The following is a 23821-nucleotide window of genomic DNA, read 5'->3' on the forward strand; positions in this document are numbered from 1 at the left end:
AGTCTGGGCGACTGAGTGAGACTCCAACTCAAAAAAAAAAAAGTCACTTGCAAGCTTCTTTGAAAAGGGGGAAAGACCCAATGATGAGACCACAGAAGACTCTAAGATTGCCAGCAAAAAGAAAGCTGTATTTAAAAGAAAACACCAATAGCCATACTTAAATTACAGGTTCATTGCAACAACTGATTCACATTCTCCAAAACCACTTTGTGTAATATGTGAGAATCAGGTATCCAGTGAAGCCATGAAACCTTCAAAACTGCTTTACCACATGGAGACCAAGCACCCTGCATTAAAAAAAACAAGCCTCTGGAGTTTTTCAAAAGAAACAAATGTGAACACAAAGAACAGAAGTAATTATTGAAGGTCATCACTTCATCAATGTGTCTGTACTGAGAGCACCATTCTTAATAGCTAACCACATTGCTAAAGCTAAGAAGCCCTTTACTATTGAAGAGTTGTTCCTACCTGCTGCTAAGGACATTTGTTGTGAACTTTTAGGAGAGGCTGCATTTCAAAAGATGGCATGTGTTCCTCTTTTGACTAGCACCATAACTAGATGAACTGATGAAACAGCAGAGGATATTTAGCAGAGGATTAATGAGTCATGGTACACAATCCAGGTTGACAAGTCTACCACTGTTGACAATAAGGCAACAATGCTTGTTTTGTGTGATAGATTTTTCAGGAGGATGTTCACGAGGATATGTTATGAGTACTTTTGTTGCCCACCAATACCACGGCTGCAGAACTATTCAAGTCTTTAAATAATTACATATCAGGTAAACTGAACTGATCATTTTGTGTTGGTATCTGCCTGGACAGAGCGGCTGCCATGACCGGATGGCTCTCTAGTCTCAGAGGTTGCTTTTGAACGTGAGTCTATGCACTGTGTCATCCATAGAGAAATGCTGGCTAGCCAAAAAATGCCACCTGCACTTAACAATGTTTTGTAGGATGTGATTAAAATTTTCAACCACATTAAAGTACATGCCCCTAGCATCATGTCTGTTCATACAGCTCTGTGAGGTGATGGACACAGAGTACAAGTGTCTTCTCTCATCCCCAGAAGTGAGATGGTTTTTTCAAGGTAGATCATTGGCTAGAGTTTTTGAGTCATGAAAGCCACTCCAAGGTTTCTTTTAGAAAAACAGTCACCACTGGCAGCGCATTTCAGTGACACAGAATGGGGGCCTAAAAACTTGCTTGCTTGTGTGACATATTGAACCTGCTCAACGAACTCCGGGGAGTTCATTGTCTCTTCAGGGGAGAATGACAACTGTGTTCAGGTTGGCAGATAAAGTGGCTACATTCAAAGCCAGACTGGAATTATGGGGCTGACGAGTGAACACTGGAATTTTTTTATACACATTTTTGAAAGAGACTGAGCCAGGGTCTTCTTTCTCCCAGCTGGTGCATGATCACCCATCTCAGCTTTCTTTTTTTTGGTAGGAGTCTCACTTTGCCACCCAGACTAGAGTGCAGCGGCATGCTCGTGGCCACTGCAGCCTCAACCTGCTGAGCTCAGGTGATCCTTATGCCTCAGCCTTCCAAATAGCTGTAACTACAGGCATGTGTCATCATGCACAGCTAATTTTTCTGGTTTATTGTAGAGATAAGGCCTTGCCAAGTTGCCCATGCTGGTCTCGAACCCATGGGCTCCGGCAATCTTCTCACCTTGGCCTCCCAAAGTACTGGGATTATAGACGTGAGCCACCATGCCTGGCCACCTATCTCAGCTTTCAAAAGAGTTTGAGCATTACTTCCCAACCACAAAGACCCTTGAATTGGGAAGGAATGAATCCATGACCCATTTGTGAATAAGCCAAGTGAATCGACTTTGTCCCATGCTAGAAGAGGATCATCTACTTGAGATCACAAATGACGGTGGCCTTAAAAGTATGTTTGAGACAACTTCAAATCTCCATATGTTCTGGAGTAAAGTCAAGGTGGAATAGCCTGAGGTTGCCACAAAAGCACTGAAAAGTCTGCTTCCATTTCCAACATCTATTTTTGTGAAGCAGGGTTTTCTGCAATGGCAGCAACAAAAAAGAGATTACGGAGTAGACAGGACATAAGCAACACATTTCGGGTGTCACTGTTACCCATCACCGTCAGACAGGATGGTCTAGTTGCACAAAAACAAGCTCAGGGCTCCCACTGATTCTGCATTATGATGAGTTGTAGAATTATTTAATTATATATTACATTGTAATAATAATATAAATAAAGTACACAGTAAAGGTTATGTGTTTGAATTATCCCCAAACCACCCCCACTCCCACCCCTGGATCTGTGGAAAAATAATCTTTCACAAACCAGTCTCTGATACCAATGAATCAAGTAGCCTCCTGAGGCAAACTACTTAAAACTTAATGAGCCATTCTTATAATACAAACTATTAGGGCTAAATGTCATCTAAATCCAAGATAAATTTTTACCTGATTTGGGACTCCGGAGTTTTACACTCTAAAAGAAAAAAGAAAGGAAAAATGAAATAAGAACTACAAATTATGCAAAAGCAAAAAAATGGCATTTTTTAGATTATATTTCATATACTTATAGAGATAGTTATGAACCATAGACCCTATCTTCCCTAATTTCTGAGTGTGCAGAATTATGAAAAGACATCCTTAACATTTACAGCAGTTTTTTGTTGTTGTTGTTTTTTTTTGAGTTGGAGTCTCACTCTGTCGCCCAGACTGGAGTGCAGTGGCTGCTCCCAGCCACCGCAGCCTCGACCTGCTGGGCTCCGGCGAGCCTTCCGCCTCAGCCTTCCGAGTAGCCGGAATTACAGGCGTGCGCTACCACGCCCGGCTAATTTTTTGATTTTAGTGTAGAGATGAGGTCTCGCCTGCCCAGGCGGGTCTCGAACCCACGGGCTCAGGAGATCCACTCACCTCAGCCTCCCAAAGGCGCGGGATTACAGGCTGAGCCACCGAGCCCGGCTGCAATTATTTTTTTAAGTCGAGATCTCACTCTGTCACCCAGGCTGAAGTGCACAGTCATGGTTCACCTCAGCCTTGACCCCTGGGCTCCGGCAATTCTCCCATCTTCAGCTCCCCACCTTTCCTGGAGTAGTTGGAACTACAGACACAAGCCACCATCCCCAGCTAATTTTTTAGAAACTTTTTGTAAAGACGAGGTCTCGCTATGTTGCCCAGGCTGGTCTTGAACTCTTGGGCTCAAGCGATCCCCCTCCTCGACCTCCCAAAGTGCTGGGATTGTAGGCATGAGCCACCATGCCTGGCCGTTAATTACTTTTCTGATCTCTGAAGTTCTAAAATAATTGGTTCGGCCAGGCTCGATGGCTCAGCCTGTAATCCCAGCACTTTGGGAGACCGAGGCGAGTGTATTGCCTGAGTCTGAGTCTGCAGGTTCGAGACCCACCTGGGCAACTTGGCGAGACCTACAATAAATCAAAAATTAGCCGGGCGTAGTAGCACATGCCTGTAGTTCCAGCTGCTTAGAAGGCTGAGGCGGAAGGATTGCTGGAGTCTAGTGGGTCGACGCTGGGGTGGCGGTGAACATGCCACTGCACTCCAGCCTGGGCGACAGAGTGAGACTCCAACACACACACAAAAAAGATAATTGGTTCACAGAATATATAGAAATGCACATAACTTTATTAGAAGTGTAGACTTTTCTTCCAGAAGCAGGAAACATTATTCTAAAACATCTACACTTAAAAAACATGCACATCTGTCATTCAAAAGAAATCATTTCCTATAACGTGTTATCACAGCTAATATGACACAGCCTGCCAAATGACTACAGTGAACAAGCTACCTACCTATGAAACATTTATTTTTGCCTTAACTATACTTCAGGAATCAGCTCAGATATGTCCTCCTTCATGAAATCTTCCTTGATTACTTCCAACCCGAAGGGATCTCCCACACTTGAATTTCTCTATCTTACATATGGCATATTTACCCTGTTATAATGAACATACACAAAAATAAAGACCTCTGTGCACATTCTATATATCCACAACTAGACTCTATGCTTTTACAAGCAAGAATTGACTTATACATCTTTTATATCCCCATATCTTCTAGCATGTTGTCTCAAATTTACAATGTGCTTAGTATTTGTTGAATGATAATATTAAAAACGCCAGAAAGAGAACTATAGTCTGTTGAATCCAAATGAGTAGAGTCAGAAAAACAAGTATTGACCTTGCTTGGTCTAAGTCTTATGGAGTCATCAAAATTCTTTGGTTCAGATGTTCCACTCCATTCCAGTGATGTTCCAATTTTTACCTTCACAGCTGAGGATAAGGATTTGGGAACACTTGGTGAGAAGTCTCCTGGAGGAAAATGAATATGGTCCAGTTCTTAGGAGTGGTGACAATCTTTTAGACATCAAATGCTGCTCAGCAAATAGCACATTAAAAACGCTGACTGGACCTAAGATGTAATCTTGTTAATCCATACTTATTTTATACTTACTGAACTGTACTCACCAGCTTCCTCTACCACAATAAATGATTCTGGCGTCCGTTCAGGAAGGGGAGGTGGAATTTCATCATCTATCCTTGGAGCAGCTGCTATCCGGATTGTCAGAAATATAATCAGAATTGTTAATTAGAACAATCCAAAGTATTATAAGCTAATATTAAATATAAACATAACAGAATTTATACTTAAATTCCATTAAACACCTTTAACAATAGTTAAATTGGTACTTGTTCATTTCAGGAAAAAGCAACATAAATTCTCTTGTTCAGGAGGTTTTTGTTATTCTTCGGAATTTTAAAAGCCCAAAAGTATTTGGATTGAGTCACTGAGTATCAGTTAACATAATATAAAACACTGTATAATAATTTAGGAAGCTATGGTTTTTTTAATATAATTCTTTCCTTTTGTTTTATGCAGAATGTGTAATAAACCACTATAAAACACTTTGATGTGCCCATACCAAAGATTCAGTTACACAGGAGATAAAACCATAAAGATTTTAGTACCTCTTCATTCTACACAGAACCCAAGAATATGGATATTTTTCCTTTTTATAAAGCAATAGTGTAACACAGTTTTCGATATTTCTATAAAAACATCCAGAATTTGTATAGAAAATTGTAGCCAGGCTTGGTGGCTCAGCCTGTAATCCCGCGCCTTGGGAGGCTGAGGTGAGTAAACTGCCTGAGCCCGTGGGTCGAGACCCGGCTGGGCAACTTGGCGAGACCTCATCTCTACAACAAATCAAAAAATCAGCCGGGCGTGGTAGCGCGTGCCTGTAATTCCAGCTACTTGGCAGGCTGAGGCAGAAGGATCGCCGGAGCCCAGCAGGTCGAGGCTGCGGTGGCCGGGAGCGGCCGCTGCACTCCAGTCTGGGCGACCGAGTGAGACTACACCTCAAAAAAAAAAAAAAGAAAAAAGAAACAGAAAATTGTAACTGCTATTATAAGAAATTGCCACCAGATGGCACACATATCAATGTTGCTAAAATCCCTTAAAATAGAATTTGTTTTTTTAATGATGTTGATGTTCAGAGAGGTCTGAGGTATTACAGGTATAGAAAAATAAAATACCTTTAAGTTGTAAAACAAGAGCAGAACATGACTGGGTGCAATGGCTCAGCCTGAAATCCCAGAATTTTGGGAGACCAAGGCGAGAGGGTTTCCTGAGCCCAGGGATTCGAGACCAGCCTGGCAACTTGGTGAGACCTTGTCTCTTCAATAAATTTAAAAAATAAGCTGCGTGTGGTAGTGCGTGCCTATAGTTCCAGCTACTTGGAAGGCTGAGGCAGAAGGATTGCACAACGTTGGGTGGCTGTGAGCGTGCCACTGCACTCCAGCCAGGAGTGAGACTCCAACTCAAAAAAAAAAAGAAAAGAAAAGAAAAGAAAGAGAAGGAAGCAGAGAAGAAAGGGTAGAAAGAATATTTTAACATTCTATAAAAATATGGAATACTTTGTATCTATTTTCCATATTTAAAAAACCAAAACTGTATTTCTTACTTTAAAAAATAACTTACCCACTATAGCCACCTCTTGGCTCAGTGGTGTGAGAACTTTGGTTGGAGGATTTGGTGCTAAGGAATCTTTTAAACTGCAGTAAGAAAGCAGGGTTGTGGAGGATTTTGGCAACAAAGGACAAGGAAAAACAGTTCCATCTTGCTTCTCAGGTACATCAAGAGACATCTTAGAACCGGTGCTGCTTGGAGGCAGTGATGAAAAATAAGGGTCTTTTGCTAAAGACGTGTAAGAATATGCACTAAAACCACTAGGTTCTTGCTTTACAGTAGAGGTGTTACACATTTGGTGTGTAGAATCATTCGGCAGTGAATCATTCAGTTCTGCTGAAGAAACATGCGTCACTTTTTGAGCCTGCAACTCCATAAGACAAGTATCACATGGTTGAGATTCCAAATAAGAAACATTTTCCTTGATGTTTGGTTTCTCCTTGGTTTCTCTCTGCTGTATCAATTCAAAAGGAGTCGATTTTGTCCGTATTATCGGCCCCTTTGAATGAAAGTATCTTCCTACTGCATTTCCAGGTTTAGAATGACTACATGTCCCAAACGAAATAGAGCTCAAATCCAAACTTCGATGCTTCTGAAGAGGTTCCCCAACTATTGGAAATGCCCCTGTCTGCCATTTTTCGGTTGTATCAGCATTTTTGTTGCAACCGTAATTTAGCTCCAAAAAGTCAAAAGAAGTGCTCGATTTAGCAGGGCACAAAACTAGCCCTTCCTTTGCATTTATTCCATGAGTCCTAAAGTCCAAGGAAGCAGCATCTGCATTTTCCACTGTTGTCCTTTGCTTGCTCCGTTGGTTCATTATGTTTTCTTCTTTCACGGTGCTAAAACAAAAAGAAAGGGCGATGATAGTACTCTATCCCCAGAAGGCCTCTACCTAGCCTCAAAATGGAGTCTAAGAATGGAATTCATCTCCCAGACACAATTAGTCAACATGTAGATATGTAAAATCGTACTCACCTTTTTGGTAAATGAGGAAAATAAGAGTCTGCTTGTAGAGGACAATTTTGCTCAGGAATTGAAGACTTTGCTCGACTCTTTAAAACAAGTCAGAGATTGGTTTTTAGTGAAGCAATGTCAATGAGATATTTTCATAGTTAGAAGGCCAAAAAATAATGTTTAAGAAAAATATGGATTTAAAATAATTCATGAGCTAGGTGAGCTCCCAAAATATTAAACCCAGAAAGAGCTTGTCCGTATACTGAGATCAAAGTAAACAGAAGAAAAGACTAATAGTATTATAGAAACTAGAAAGGATTTGCTTATATCATCATCTTTTCAAATGTGGGAATTTAAAAATGTTCTTGGGGGTAACTTCAGTGTCAAGAACACTCCACCTTCAGAAACTTCAGCATCTCAGCCCTTAAAAAGAATAGGTGCTTATTAGGTCCCTGTACCTATCTCATGTTGTTCTATTCTTTTCCTTCTCACCCTGCTTCAAGTGCATTGATTTTCTTGCATTCTGTCAGCATGGCAAACTCGTTTCCAATTCAAGGCCTTTACACTTGATATACTTTTGCTCCAGATTTTGCATAGCGACATAAGGGAGCTTCCCTGACCACCCATACTAAAGTCACACTTCCACATCTGTCTAGCCACTCTTGATCTTTCTTTGCTTTTCTTCTCTTTCTTTTCTTTCTTTCTTTTCTTTTCTTTTTTTTTTTTTAGAAATGAGTCTTGTTGTGTTGCCCAGGCTGACTTTGAATTCCTGGGCTCAGGAGATCCTTCTGCCTCAACCTCCTGAGTAACTGGGACCACAGGCATATGCCGCTACACCTGGCTTCAATCTTTCTTTCTACTTTCTATTTCTCTCTCTCTCTCCTTTCTTTCTTTTTTGAGTCGGGGTCTTACTCTGTCATCCAGACTGGAGTACAGTGACATGACCATGGCTCACAACAGTCTCAAACTCCCAGGCTCATGCAGTGATCCTCCTGCCTCAGCCACCTGAGTAGCCTAGACTACAGTTGTACACCACCATGCCCAGCTAAGTCTTAATTTTTGTAGAGATAGGTTCTCACTATACTGCCCAGGCTGGTCTTGAACTCCTGGGCTCAAGCAATCCTTCTGCTTCAGCCTCTCAAAGTGTTGGCATTACAGGCATGAGCCACTGCATCAGGCCTCTATTTTCTTTATAGCAATTACTTAGGAATAAATTTAATCAAGGAGGCAAAAGAATTGTATACTGAAAACTATAAGGCATTGATGAAAGAAATTAAACAAGACATAAATAGACAGTCTGTGTTCAAGGAGTGGAAGAATTATTATTGAGATATAATACTACCCAAAGTGATCTACAGGTTCAATGCAATTCTTATCAAAAGCCCAATAGTATTTTTACAGAAGCATATATACACACACACACTAAACAGACTATAATTCATGGAACCTCAAGGGACACTAAATACCCAAAATGATCTTGAAAAAGAAGAACAAAATTGGAGGACTTATACTTCCTGATTTCAAAACTTACTACAAAACAACAATAACCAAAGTAGTGTGGTACTGGTATAGAATATAAACCATAGACCAGTGAGATAGAATAGCAGATGCTAGAAATAAACCTTCACATATGTGGGCAGTTGATTTTCGACAAAAGAGCAAAGATCATTCAATGGAGAAAGGACAATCTTTTCAACAAACTGTTCTGGAAAAACCTGAATATACACCTGCAAAAGAATGATGTTTGACCCTTGCAGTGTATACAAAAATTAACTCAAACATTGATCAAATGCTTAAACATGAGAGGTAAACCTATAAAATTGTTAGAAGAAAACATAAGGGGAAAGGCTTCATAACATTAGATTTGGCAATGATTTCTTAGATATGACCAAAGGCACAAACAACAAAACCAAATTGAACTTTATCATAACTAAAAACGAAGACAAAGGACACAATCAGCAGAGTAAAAAGGAAACTCGTAAAATGGAAGACAATATTTGCAAATTACATATCTGATAAGGGATTAGTATCCAGAATATATAAAGAACTCCAAAAACTCAGCAACAAAATAACCACCCAATTCAAAAATGGGCAAAGGACTCGAAGAGCTACCTTTCCAAAGAAGATATACAAATGGCCACTTAGCACACAAAAAGATGTTTAACATCACTAATCGTTAGAAAAATACAAATCAAAACCACAATGAGATACTACTAGGTATGAAACCTATTAGGATGGCTACCACCGAGGGGGGGTGGAAACAGAAAATAAAAATGTTGACGAGGATGTAGAGACATTGGAATCCTTGTGTGCTACTGGTAGGAATGTAAAATGGTGCGACTGCTATGAAAATCAGTATGGCTAGTCATCAAGAAAACCAAACATAGAATTATCATAGGTAATCCACTCTGGTTATATACCCCAAAGAAATAAAAGCAAGGATACTAAAGAGATATTTGTATACCCATGTTCAGGACAGCATTACTCACAATAGCCAGCAGGTGGAAGAAACTCAAGTGAATAAACAAAATGTTGGGTAATTGTGTGTGTGAGTGTGTGTGTGTGTGTGTGTGTGTGTGTGTGTGTGTGTGTGTAAATGTATACAATGGAATATTACTCAGCCTTAAAAAAGAAGGAAGTTCTGGCACATGTTACAACATGGATAAATCTTGAGGACATTAGACTAGAAAATAAGCCAGCCACAAAAGAACAAATATTGCATATTCCACTTATATGAGGTACAAAAAGTAGTCAAATTCATGAAGATAGAAAATAGAATGGTGGGCCAGGCTTAGTGACTCAGCCTGTATTCCCAGCAGTTTGGGAGGCCGAGGCGAGACCAACCCGGGCAACTGGGCGAGACCTTGTCTCTATAATAAAATAAAAAAAATTAGCTGGGCGCAGTAGTGCGCATCTGTAGTTCTGGCTACTTGGGAGGCTGAGGTGGAAGGATCATTGGAGCCCCATAGGTCGATGCTGGGGTGGCCATGAGTGTGCCACTGCACTCCAGCCTGGGCAACGAAGTGAGACTCCTAATCACCAAAAAAATAAAATAAAATAGAATAGTGGTTGTCAGGGGTCAGTGGGAGGACAGAATGAGGAGTTAGAGTTGAATGGATACAGAGTTTCTGTTTAGGATGATCAAGTTCCAGAAATAGTGATGGTCACACAACATTGTAAATGTATTTAATGACTCTGTATCGCACACTTAACAATGGTTAAAATGGTAAAGTGATATACACATTTTACCACAATAAAAATATTAATTGGAAGCCAGACACGGTGGCTCAAGCCTGTAAACTCAGCACTTTAAGTGGCCAAGGCAAGAGGATTGCCTGAGCTCGGGGGTTCAAGACCAGCCTGGGCAGCATGATGAGATCCCCATCTCTACAATAAATCAAAAAAGTAGCCAGGTGTGGTAGCATACACCTATAGTTCCGACTGTTTGGAAGGCTGAGGCGGAAGGATCACTGGAGCCCAGCAGGTCGACGCTGGGGTGGCGTTGAGTGTGCCATTGCACTTCAGCCTGGGTGACGGAGTGAGACTCCAACTCAAAAATAATAATAATTGATTGGAAAGTATCTCCTCCTCTTCTAATTGCTAGCACAGACTATATGATATTGGCGTTAATTTCATTTGGCAGAATTTTCTGGTGAAACTACATTGGCCTGGAGATTTCTTTTTTGGAAGTTTTTAAACGACAAATTCAATTTTGTTGATAATTAAGGTGCTATTCATTATCTATGTTATGCTGAGTGAATTGTGGTAGATTGCATTTGAGAAATGGTGTTGCCATTTTACCAGTGCAAGTCGTCAAATTTATGTGGGTAGAAATACTCATACTATTCTTTTATTAGCATTCCAATATCTGTAGGACCTGTAGTGATAGCTCTCATTTCATTCCAGATATTGGTCTGTATATTTGGAGGACTGTCAATCTTATTGGAACCAATTATTTGATATTTCTGGTTTTCTTTATTAGTCTTGTTTTCAATTTAATTGATTTCTGCTCTTTTTTATTTCTCTTTTTCTATAGACTTGAAGCTAGATCTTAGATTATTGAGGCCGTTTTCTAGTGTATGCATTTAGCACTATAAATTTCCATCTTCATATAGCTATAGCTCTGCCCCATACATTTTGATATGTTGTATGTTCAGTTCAATGTGTATCTTTATTTTCCTTGAGACATCCTCTTAGATCAAATGGATTATTTAGAGGAGTGTAGTTGGGTTTCCAAGTATTTGTATATTTTTCTGTTCTGATTTCTAGTTGGATTCCATTGCAGTAGAGAATATGCATGTATAAAAAGAAAGAATATATATAATATTTATTTTTTATTTTTATTTTTTTTGAGTTGGGGGTCTCACTCTGTCACCCAGGCTGGAATGTAGCAGCATGATCATGGCTCACCGCAGCCTCGACCACTTGAGCTCAGGCAATCTTTCCACTTCAGCCTCCCAAGTAGCTGAGACTATAGGAGTGCCACCATATCTGGTTAAATTTTTTAAAAATTTTTTATAAGGATGAGGTCTAGCTATGTTGTCTAGTCTGGTCTTTAATCCTGGGCTCAAGTAATCCTCCTGTCTCAGCCTCCTAAAGTACTGGGTTTACAGGCATGTGATATCATGCCCAGCCTCTTTAAAATTTTTAAGATTTGTTATATGGCTCAGGATATAATCTATCTTAGCATATATATTCCATGGATACTTGAAAAGAATATGTATTCTTATGTTGTTGGGTGGAGTGTTCTATAAATGTCTATTCAATCTTAGTTGATGGTGTTGAGTTCACATGTATCTTTGCTGATTTTTTGTCTAGTTGTTCTATCAGTTGTTGACAGAGGGATTGAAGTCTCCAGCTATGACTGTAGATTATCTATTTCTCCTTTAAGTTCCATCAGTTTTTCTTCACATGTTTCGCAGCTTCGTTGTTTGGAACATGCACATTTAGGACTGTTATGCCTTACTAGTGGACTGAACCTTTTATCATTATATATTGTCTTTCCCTATTTCTGATAATCTTCTTTGCTCTGAAGTCTACTTTATTTGATTATTATTATTATTATTATTATTTTAAGTGGAGTCTCACTCTGCGCCCAGGCTGGAGTACAGTGGCATGCTCGCAGCCACCGCAGCCTCGACCTGCTAGGTTCAGGTTATCCTTCTGCCTCAGCCTTCCATGTAGCTGGAACTACAGGCACACACTACCACGCCTGGCTAATTTTTTGATTTATTGTAGAGATGAGGTCTTGCCAAGTTGCCCAAGCTGGTCTCGAACCTGTGGGCTCAGGCAATCCTCTCATCTCAGACTCCTAAAGTACTGGAATTATAGGCATGAGCCACCTCACCTGGCCTATTTGATATATATTTTTTTTCCTATTCAATATTAATATAGCCACTCTTGCTTTCCTTTGACTCATGTTTACATGATATATCTTTTTTCCATTTTTTTAGTGTCAACCAATCTATATATTTGAAATGTGTTTCTCATATATATATGAGTTTCTCATAGCATATAGCTGAATTGTGTTTCTTATTTACTCTGCCAGCCTGGCAATTCACTGTGCCACCAGTGTATTTAGATAATTTGTATTTAATGTAATTATGGATATACTGGGGCTTAATTCTGCTATGTTATTCTTAATTTTCGATTTGTCCTTTCTGTTTCTCATTTTTCTTTCCTGGCTTTTTCTCAAACCTGAATTTTTTAGAATATTATTTTGATTTACCTATAGTGTTTCTTAGTGAATCTCTTAGTATAGGCTTTTTAATGATGGCACTGTAAGATGTCACAGTCTACTGGTGTTGCCATTTTACCAGTGCAAGTATAGAAACCTTACCTTCCTTTATGTATCTGACTCTCCTCCTGTAAAATATTTCTTCTAATACATTTAGAACCACAACAGACAGTGTTATGTTTTGCTGCGATGTTCAAACATAATTTATAAAACTCAAGAGGGGAAGGAAAGCCTATGATATTTACCCAGGTGTTTTCTTATCATGTTCTTCCTTCTTTCATCTTTTCCTTTCTGGTTAGAAAGTTCCCTTTGCCATTCTTTTTTTTTTTTAGGGTAGGTTTACTGGTAACAAATTCTCTTAACTTTTTTTCATTGCATAATGTCTTGATTTCCCCTTCATTCCTGAAGGGTATTTTCACTGAATGTAGAGTTTTGGTTTGAAAGTACTTGTCTTTCATCACATGAAAAATATTGTGCTTCTGGTCGCTATGGTTTCCGGTGAGAAACTGCTGTCACTCTAATTATTTTCTTCCTACAGTTAAGGTGTCATTTTTTCTGGCTGCTCTCTAGAACTTTTGTCTTTGGTTTACAAAAGTTAAGTTAGGGTGCATCTTCCAGGACATTTTTTAACCCCACTCTCTTCATCCTCTCCTTCTGGGACTTTGATGACACAATGCTAGATTTTTTTTTGTTAGAGTCTCTTAGTTCCCTGAGGATCTGTTTGTTTATTTCTTTCTTTCTTTCTTTACTTCTGTCTGTGTTATCTGTGTTGTTCAGACTGGGCAATTTCTATTGTTTTACCTTTCAGTTTGTCAATTATTTCCTCTGTACCCTTACCTCTGTCGTTGAACTGATCTACTGAGCTATTTTGTTTCAATTACTGTATTTTTACATTCTAAAATTTCCATGTGGTTCTCTTTATATTTTGGTTTTTTGGATTTTTTTTTTGTTTTACTGAGACTTTTTCTGCTGAGGCTTTCTATTTTTTATTTGTTTTAGCTTTTTTTTTTTTTTTTTGCCACGTGCATGTTTATTGCCACTCTATTCACAATAGCAAAAACATGGAAGCAACCCTACTGCCCATGGAAAGTGGACTGGATAAAGAATATGTGATATATACACACTCCGCCATAAATAACAAAATCATGGACTTCACAGCAAATCGGATGGAGCTGGAGACCATCAGACTACAGAAACAAGGAACCGAATAGCATATTTCCAGTCGTAAGTGGGACCTGAACACTAGTCACCTGAGCACAAGGGAGGGATTGGCATTCACTGGGCATTGCTAGGTGGGCAGCGCATGACAACACAAAGGGTACCCGGACCACTAACAGGGGAGTGAGGGCCAGTTGGAAGCCCAAACTTCACCTGTCTACAACCTACTTATGTAGCAAATCCTCACGTGTAACCCACGTCTCTATAATAAAACTAAAAAAAAAAAAAAAAAAAAAAAGAGCCAGGCGAGGTGACTCACACCTGTAATCCCAGTACTTTGGGAGGCTGAGATGAGAGGATTGCCTGAGCCCGGCAGTTCAAAACCAGCCTGGGCAACTTGGCCAGACCTCATGTGTACAACAAATAAAAATTAGCCAGGCCTGGTGGCGCCCACCTGTAGTTCCAGCTACTTGGAAGACTGAGGCAGAAGGATTGCCAGATCCCAGCAGGTCAAGGCTGCGATGGCCATGAGCGTGCGGCTGCACTCCAACCTGGGCGACAGAGTAAGACTCCGCCTCAAAAAGAAAAGGTCACACAATGCTTTCCTCAGCCTCTAGGATTCCCTTGCTGCTTTTCAGCCAGCCCAGCAACCACTGCTCTGCTTTCTGTCCCTTGGCACCAATGTCATGAGCATGGAGAGTGACCAGGACCCTCCTCCACTGCTCAGGGAAGCTCTCCTCGCTGCCAAGGGTAAAGTGGTGAGAAAGTAAAAATTAACTGGGACTAAGAATATGCTGGCCCACTTGGCCAGACGTAGTTAGCTGCAGAGTCAGCAGGAGATGGTGTCTCCCAGGCACGTGTGGCAGGCCCAGTCTTTCTTTTCTTTTTATTACAATGATTTTTATTTTAAAATTGTGGGGTACAATTCAGGATTAGGGATACAAATATTCATTGTGCAGGTGCCCTTGCTGATGAAGTGTGTCCCCCTTGCCCAGGCAGATATCAACTACTCCTCTTCCTATAGTAGTATGGTAGATGTTCAGGGCCCACTTATGAGTGGGAACATGTGATACTCAGACCTTTGTTTCTGTGAAAGATCACTCAGTTTTATAAACTCGAATTCCATCCAAGTTGCTGTGAAGTTCATGATCTGTTCTTCTTTATGGGTGCTTAATATTCCATCGTGCATATGTACCACATTTTTTTCATCCAGTCCTCTTTAGATGGGCAGCACAGTTAGTTCCACGTGCTTGCTATTGTGAACACTGCTGTGATAAACAGACGTGTGCAGGTATCTTTTTTATAGAGTGATTTGAGTTCTTTCTTCCTGGTTGAGAAACGTCCTCCTCTAAGACCACAGCCACTAGGACTCTGCGGTCTGAAGGTCACCGCGAACACGAAGCTGCACGTGTCCCTCATCGAGGCACGCCACGGGCTGCCGAGGGGGCTGGGGTGGGGGTCTCAGCCACTGGCCACAGGAGGCCTGGGGAGTTCACTATCACTAAATGCAAAGGTCTGCGGGTCCCATCCACGGCCTCAGAGGCAGCCCCTCAAGCCCTCCAGTCCTGCGGCAACACGCCTGGCCCCGGGCAGTCGTCCTGGCCTCGCCCCTCTGCCCCGCACGGACCGTGCAGCCGGGTGACCCGTTTTAGCATGTTTTTAGTTGCTCATTGAACCCACTTTAAAATCTTTGTCAGATCATTCTGACACCTCTGTCATCTCAGTGTTGTCACCTATTGTCTTTTTTAAGACTCGGTCTGAGAAATTCCTGGTTCTTGGTGTGATAAGTGATTTTTAACTGAAACCTGAATATTTATTTTCACATTGTTTTGAGACTCTGGATCTTAGTTAAATCTCCTCTTTTGCTGGTGCTTTTTGATACTGCTCTAGCCAAGGAAAGGGTACAAGGTGCTGCCTCACTATTGCCAGGTCCTCTGCCTCTACCAGGTCCTTTGTGGACACTTGAGGGGAGACAGCGTAGTGAGGCACCCCACATGGTCTCCACTGACACTGTGGTGGGATGGCCTCGTCCTCACTGGAGGATGGTGAAAGTCCTGACTCTCCACTAGGCCACTTCTGATATCACTCGAGTGAGGAGGCATCGGGGTGCTATGTTCACTCCCAGGTGGAAAACTGCGCTCCCACACAGGGTCTCCACTGACACTGTGGGTAGGAGACTTCATTCCTGATCAAAGTTTCAGCTCATGTATTGAAATGTATATGTTACTCGAAGATAAAGTAGTAATTTTGTCTTGTTAAGATCTGTTCGAAACCGAGCACTTTGTGATTACACAGTATTTGACATCAATTTTGTGATGAGATCAAAATGGCATGCCCTAGAATTCTCAGTATTTTTAAATTGGCATTTGGCCAAATCATAATTGTTTTATATCTTAGACCTTCAGCTGAAAATTCATTGGCTATTCTAAAATATTCTCAAAATTCAATGGTGCAAAGCAAGCAACAGATCAATCAACAGAATGAAGAGGCAACCTTTGAAATGGAAGAAAATAATTAGAAACAATACATCTGACAAAGAGGTAATATTCAAACTATATGAGGAACTCAACTTAATAGCAAGAAAACAAATAACCTGATTTTAGAATGAACAAAGGACCTAAAAAGATTGCTCAAAATAAGACATACAAATGGCCATAACAGGTATTTGTTCAACATCACTAATCACCAGGGAAGTACAAATTAAAACCACAGTCAACTATCATCTCAGACTTGTTAGGATGGCTACTATCAAAAGAACAAGATAACAAGTGCTGGAGTGAAGATGGGGAAAAGAGAACAGTTGTATAGTGTTGGTGGGAATATAAATTAGTACAGCCATTATGGAAAAAAACATGGAGGGTCCTTAAAAATCAAAAATAGAACTACCATATGACCCAGCAATTGGACTTCTGGGTGTGTATCTACAGGAAATGACATCGCTGTGTCAAAGCGATGTCTGCACTCCCATGGTCATTGCAGCATTATTCACAACAGCCAAGATACAGAATCAACCTTGGTGTCCATCAGTGGATGAATGGATTAAAAAAAAATATGGTATATATACACAATGGAATACCGTACAGCCTTAAAAAAAAAAGGAAGAGAATCTTGTCATTTGCGACAACGTGGATGAACCCGGAACCATGGATGCTAAATGAAATAAGCCCGACACAGAAAGACAAATACTGCATGACCTCACTTACATGTGAACTCTAAAAAAAAACAGTCAAACTAATTGAGGCAGAGAGTAGAACAGTAGTTACCAGGGTCTGGAGGGAGAGTTGGGGGAGGTGGGGTTGAGGAGATGTTGGTCAAAGGATACAAAACTTCATTAGATGGGAGGAATACCTTCAAGAGATCTATTGTACTACATGGTGCTATGACAATGTATTGTATACTTGGAAATTACTAAGAGGGTAGATTTTAAATGTTCTTATCACAAAAATGATAAGTATGTGAAGGAATGGTATGTTAATCAGCTTGATGTAGACATTCCACAATGTATACATATATCAAAGCATATTGTACACCATAAATATACAGTTTTTATTTACCAATTAAAAAAATGTTTATGAGACATTTATAATCAAAGTAAGGCTAGTGGAACCCTAAAAATCACTCAACTGTGACTTCATTTTATATTTGCTACTATCACTTTTTTTTTTTTTTGAGTTGGAGTCTCACTCTGTCGCCCAGACTGGAGTGCAGTGGCTGCTCCCGGACACCGCAACCTCGACCTGCTGGGCTCCGGCGATCCCTCCGCCTCAGCCTTCCAAGTAGCTGGAACTACAGGTACGCGCTACCACGCCCGGCTGATTTTTTTATTTATTGTAGAGATGAGGTCTCGCCAAGTTGCCCAGGCGGGTCTCAAACCCACGGGCTCAGGCGATCCACTCACATCGGCCTCCCAAAGTGCTGGGATTACAGGCTGAGCCACCGAGCCTGGCTGCTACTATCACTTCTAACTCATCTGTCTAAAACATGGGAACAGAATCTACATTTGCTCTTTTAATCACTCCTATTGTTTTTAAATTTAGCTGAAAATTGTATGCCGTAGGTTAAGTAAGAGATTAATTTTTTAAATTAAATTACATTAAATTAATTTGTCCTTCCCCACAGATTTTTAGTGCAGTCCTATACACATCTGACACTCTCAATCTAGTTGTGACAAACGGTAAGTCCTGCAGCTAATCTGAGATACTTTGATCAAAAGTTGATATTTTTAAAAATGTTGACATAATATCTAGTTTAAACTTTACCTCTGTTCCAGAGTGGTTATCTCTGATAACATCCATCTGTCTCTTAAATAGTTCTAATACAGCATTGTAGACCAGTTCATACTGTTCCTGGAGTGCATCACAAACCGGAACAAATGAAAAAGAAAAAACCTGGTGAACTACAGGACCAAACTTCAGGAATATGAGCACCAATGAAATCCTAAATATAGCAGACCTGAAAGAACCATCAACATGAGTTACTAAACTTAAAACAATGTTTTATACTTGTGTAGCCCACTTCACATTTCAAAGCACCTTCAAGCTGCTAGAAATAGTTAAATATTTGATATACCTCTAATTAATGACATGTTTCTTTTACGTTGTAAACTCACTTGCTTACTTATCTTTCCCTCTACCATCATACTTCTAATTCTGTTTTCCTTGTCCACATTTAAAAATTGTTATTTCATCCTAGAGTTCATTTTTGTAAGCCACCTTTATCTCTTCTTTATCAAGGCTGGTGAAAAGATAGATCACTTCAATATGTATTCTTTAACTTGATCCTCACATTTACTCTATAAAGTAGTGTACCTGTTTAATCTTCAGACAATTTATCCATAGTCATTCAGAACTAATTTCCAGGACTTGGCTTAGAAACAGAATCTCCTGACTCTTAGTTTAAATCATTTAGATCTTAGATCAAGTTGCTGAAATTTTGTCCTAGTAAAGTTACCAAAGAAAACCACTGAACAAGGTTTGGACATTTGTGGTTATAAAATGCTTTCACTGCAGAGAAATGAGACCTCTACTATTATAAGCCTTATGGATTATTACCACTAAGGCTTTACCTCTCTACCTGCTCAAACACTTGATTTGAGATCTACTCTTTATCTGAATGGGCCTATTCTGCGGTTTCCCCAATGTTTTACAGTCCTATACAAATAAAGAACAATTTTTTTCAAAGATAATTTTAGCAGGAAACAATGCAGTCTGTATCACCCAACACAGCCATTGATACACTCTTCAATTTTTCTAAGGGAGAAAAATCAGACAGGAAGCAGTCTTCTGGTACAGAGCCATTTCCTGGGTTGAGTAGTTCAGAAAAAGCAGCTACAGCTGTTAAGATATTTGTTCAGGCCGAGCTCAGGGGTGCTCATGCCTATAATCCCAGCAATTTGGGAGGCAAAGGTGAGAAGATTGCCTGAGCCCAAGGGTTCAAGACCTCGTCACTAGAATAAATAAAAAAATTAGCTGGGCATGGTGGCGCATACCTGTAGTTCAGGCTACTTGGAAGGCTAAAGTGGAGGACCATCTGAGCCCAGCAGGTCGAGGCTACGATGGCCGTGAGCGTGCCACTGCACTCCAGCCTGGGTGACAGAGTGAGACCCCAACTCAAAAAAAAAAGATATTTTTTCAGTCAGTTGTTGATAATGCCAACATGTGAAAGCTTTTTCAGCTGTCTTCCAATTCTTAAAAGCAGTCCTGAAATGGATTTTTTTGAAATGGGGTATGGTCTTACTAATTTAGTATTACGATTTCTGTAACTAGCATACTTCCTGGAGTCCTTATGCATTCATATGCGTTAGCCTTCTTTCAACTCTCACAGCACTAAATCAGCTAATGCTTTCATTTCTCATAAACTTTCCCCCTCAAAGGTTGACTATAGAAAACACCTACAGTCAAGAAAATAAAAGAAATTATGTTTTCCACCAGCAATTGATGGAAAACCGTGTAAAACAAGCTCTTCAGTTTTCCCTTCAATTGACAACTTCTAGATAAAATATCTGAACTGCCATTGTCAATTGCTTTATCTCTAATTCTATGTGCACATTCATTTGTGTTTTAAAAACCATAGGCTCTTGATATTTAAGTAGTAAAAAGTGATTCTAGCAAATTAGGCAGAGGTACCTGTTACATGATAAACATCAATAAACATTTGGTGAATGAATGGTAAATGCTACATTCTGTATTAAAGATAGAGACCACTTAGAAATGTGAGTGAAATTATTGGTGGAGAACTATGGATGTCATTAATATTGGAGACATTGAGAGATTTGGGTCGGGAAGAGAAGGGAAGAGCATTCCTAACAGACAGAACAAATGTGGGCACATCTGGGATGGGTTAAAAGATTATGATACATAAATATAGTATGACTGTAATTATGTTTTTTTAAAATATGCATACAATAATGACCAGGAGAAATTATAGAAAAATAGTAACAGTGGTTCTCTCTACGTAATAGGAATGCGGTCCATATTATTTTTATTTTTCAGTGTTTCTTAAAATGAGCACATAGACTGAATTCTCCAGAGTCTGTTACCACCTCCTGAAGTAGAAATGACAAATCCTTGGTTTTTAGTGGTTTCAGAGATGAATGTTATTACTACAAAACAAGCTAACATGACCCAGCGATTTCTTTCTAAGTCAAACAGCTTGTTGAATTGTTTTTCCAACATCTTTGGTAAGTAAGAAATCATCTTGGTTTCTTAATATTTTCTGAACAGTTAAATATAAGCAATGAAAGGAATTTAACCCAGGACAGGGAATACAGGGAAAGGACTGGGATATTCAGAGTTAGAGAAAATGGCAATGGACTTGAAAGCACTTCATAGTAAATTGGTGTATGTCTGAGCAGTCGACTGTTTTGGGGTGCCTTACCATTAAACACAGACTTGGAGCAAAGCCCAGGTACATATGCTAGTTCATTTACCAGAGTTCATACCTGCGTTTGGACTAAAGACGGTCTCTGGGTTCGCATTTCCTGGATCAAACTAAAAATACTGAAGTTCTCCGGAATTATCTATCAAATTAAAGGGAAAAATATCTTATTCTTTTGAGTCTTTGTTAATAAATTATTACCACTTTTTCATAGCCTTATACTTCTCCATCTGCTCTTCTAACATGGGATGATTTTTTTTTAAAAGGATGCATTTATAAAATGATTGAGGTTTAAGGTTTCTTATCACTTGTGTTTTCCCTAGAAAAGCCCGAAGAAATTCTTCAGAATGATTTCACATAGTGTCATCAAATGTCTCAAACTAAAGACATAATGAAAGACAAGGCTCAGTAGATGAGCAAGAGTGAGCGTTTTATAAAATAAAAGAAGTTGGCAGATAGGTCCACAGCCCATATTTTAAACTTCCCGTTTCCTAGGGACATTTGAAAATGACATATAGATTGGAACACAAAACTTGATTGTGGTAAGTTGGGTCCACCTACTAAAGCCATTTGGATAATGGAAGGGTAACCATGTGACTTAGGGCAGTAGTTCTCAAATTTCAGCGTGCATCAGAATCACCTGGAGAACCTGCTAGCCCCACCTCCAAAGTTTCTGATGTAATCCGTGGGGGGGGGGCCCAATAATTTGCATTTCTAACAAATTCTCAGCTGATGCTGGTGCTTCCTGTCTGGGGACCACACTTTAGAAACCGCTTAGGAACTAGTTGAACCTTCTCCAAGCAGTTCTATGAGTGAATTTTCTAGAAAAGATGAATCATGAAAATAGCTACTTTGAAACACCAAACAACTCCTAAGTCTGAAAGCAGTGGAGTAAGCCCATGGAAAGTGCCAGCTGAGAGAAACTCACCCCATCTTTTAGCAACATCCATGTATAATCAATAGCACAAATAACACCAGTCCTTCCACAGCCAGCACTGAAATGAAAGATCACAGTAGTATATATGCTTGTAGAGGGTGGATCATTGACAGCAACTGGAAGATCTTACCATCTGATTTGAGAAAGAAGTCTAGAGACAATGACACATCTTTTATTTTTTTGAGTTGGAGTCTCACTCCGTCACCCAGACTGGAGTGCAGTGGCACACTCACAGCCACCTAGCATCAACCTGCTGGGCTCTGGCGATCCTTCTGCCTCAGCCTTCCAAGTAGCTGGAACTACAGGCGTGCTACCACACCCAGATAATTTTTCGATTTACTGTAGAGACGAGGTCTCGCCAAGTTGACCAGGCTGGCCACAAACCCCTGGGCTCAGGCAATCCACTCGCCTCGGCCACCCAAAGTGCCAGGATTACAGTCTTGAGTCACCGCACCTGACCAACAATGACACTTTTCAAACCCTACCATTTCCCAAGGTGAACCTCAAGACAGGTCCTAGACGACTTCTCCGAGTAAGAGTCCCTAAAGCTGGGCTGATCACAAGTAAATTTCCAGAAAAAAAGGAATTGAATACTCAGGCCGAATGTATAATAGTTTGTTTCTGCTATTGGCCTTTCCCTTTCAATTAGACCCTGATATTTGGTTTGTTCTAGGTAGATAGATGGTTGACACATAGCATCCTACCTGCAGTGAATGCATATGGGAACGCTGTCATCTTCTTGGTAACAACGCACATCCCAGATGAGCTCAAGGATAGGGTCTATAGATGAAGGCACATCGTGATCTGGCCAATTCTTGTAATGAAACTGGTAAACAGTTCGAGTTTCCTATCAAAATAGCCAGGATAAAAAGAAAGTTCAAGGTTAGGACTCCATCAAAAGATTAGTCTGACTTTACCAAGTTGTATCTATGTCCTTTTTGCAATTCCCTCTGCTTTCTTCTCCATATGTCTCAGGTGACCAAGTGTTTTCAGAGAACAATTTAAAGTGATTTCAGGTCACTCACTACTGGCTTGTCCCCATCTGTTCCATTCAGAAGAGAAGGTAGATAGGAAAATAGCTCAAACGAAGCTTCCCAGCTGGTGGGCCTCATGAGAGTTGCAAGCATCCTGATAGTATTAAAACCTCAGCTTTGGAGAAGCCTAGGGCAACCGGAGCACTCAGTGTGGTCCCCAGCCTCCATTCACAGTTCAGCCTATAATCACTCTGCAAACACCATTTTACACGTGTGCCATGTTGTAGAATAGATTGGGGAGCACAGATTACACCGAAGGGCTCTTGAATATGAGACTTATCCAGGACATCAGAGGCCCTGTCACTCTCCATTGTCCTATGCCCAGCCCCAGTCACCCACACAGAGATTGACCTGCCTGGTCTCTACAGGCTTGTGAGTTTCACTCTTGTTTTTTACTTACACTGTTGAATTTGACTTTTAGAGTCCTGATTATATAATCAGATTTCCTTTTTTCGGCCTCCTAAGAAGGAGAAGGAGATTAAAATATTAGTAATGTCCAAGGCAAGCTCTCTTTAAAGCACATCCTGGAGCCTTTGCTCGGCCATACTAGGAACAGATGCTCTACTCACACAGGATATGGAGAAAGGACCGAACCGCAGCTGCGTTTCTCCGGGCTCAGCCCAGTAGCGCTCACACTTTTTCTGTAGCACAAAGCAGAATGCAGTGATTTCTCTCCATGTATCCTAGTCTCTTGGGAAATAAAACTCACTACCTCATTCAGAAGCAAATTCAGCTCCATTTCCTTCACCTCGGTTTAGGCCTATCTAACCCCTTGGTCTTCAATCCCAACTGGAATCTCCAAGGATGGGAAATCAAACATAAAGAGACATGCAAATTACAGACTTCCTAGAAGTCTGAAGAGTAGAAATGGGGATATTTGACCTATTTTTAGTATTTCAAAAGGACTAACAGAAGTTATTTGTCTACTATAACAGCTACACAAGCTAAGTGAAATACCAAGTTTCCTTGGTTTTGATTCAAATTGCCAATGCAAAATGTGAACAGCAGAACAGTTGATGTCCAGCAAAAATATAATACAAGCCACATAAGTAGCTTTAAATTTTCTTCTTTTTTTTTGAGTTGGAGTCTCACTCTTTCGCCCAGACTGGAGTGCAGTGGCTGCTCCTAGCCACCGCAGCCTCGACCTGCTGGGCTC

At 40.3% G+C, this 23821-nt stretch overlaps 1 protein-coding gene across 5 annotated transcripts in view; it reads right to left on the reverse strand.

Moving 5' to 3' along the window:
- PTPN22 (protein tyrosine phosphatase, non-receptor type 22) overlaps window positions 1–23821 on the reverse strand; it is a 72704-nt gene that overhangs the window by 23562 nt on the left and 25321 nt on the right. The window contains exons 6-16 of one of the 5 annotated variants that reach the window (XM_008058373.2): window positions 23235–23306; window positions 23066–23125; window positions 22336–22478; window positions 21623–21689; window positions 20759–20836; window positions 18078–18164; window positions 6945–7021; window positions 5982–6808; window positions 4469–4552; window positions 4266–4312; window positions 2442–2469 (exon numbers count right to left, since the gene is read on the reverse strand). In XM_008058373.2, coding sequence (XP_008056564.1) covers window positions 2442–2469; window positions 4266–4312; window positions 4469–4552; window positions 5982–6808; window positions 6945–7021; window positions 18078–18164; window positions 20759–20836; window positions 21623–21689; window positions 22336–22478; window positions 23066–23125; window positions 23235–23306 — 1570 coding nt within the window. Of the gene's footprint in view, window positions 1–2441; window positions 2470–4181; window positions 4313–4468; window positions 4553–5981; window positions 6809–6944; window positions 7022–18077; window positions 18165–20758; window positions 20837–21622; window positions 21690–22335; window positions 22479–23065; window positions 23126–23234; window positions 23307–23821 lie in introns of all 5 variants that reach the window. The other 4 variants (XM_008058371.2, XM_008058372.2, XM_008058375.2 and 1 more) reach the window with 4 other exon arrangements.

Source organism: Carlito syrichta, unplaced genomic scaffold (genome assembly GCF_000164805.1).
Source record: "Carlito syrichta isolate Samal-C Ts95f unplaced genomic scaffold, Tarsius_syrichta-2.0.1 Scaffold303316, whole genome shotgun sequence".
NCBI classification, from domain to species: Eukaryota; Metazoa; Chordata; class Mammalia; order Primates; family Tarsiidae; genus Carlito; species Carlito syrichta.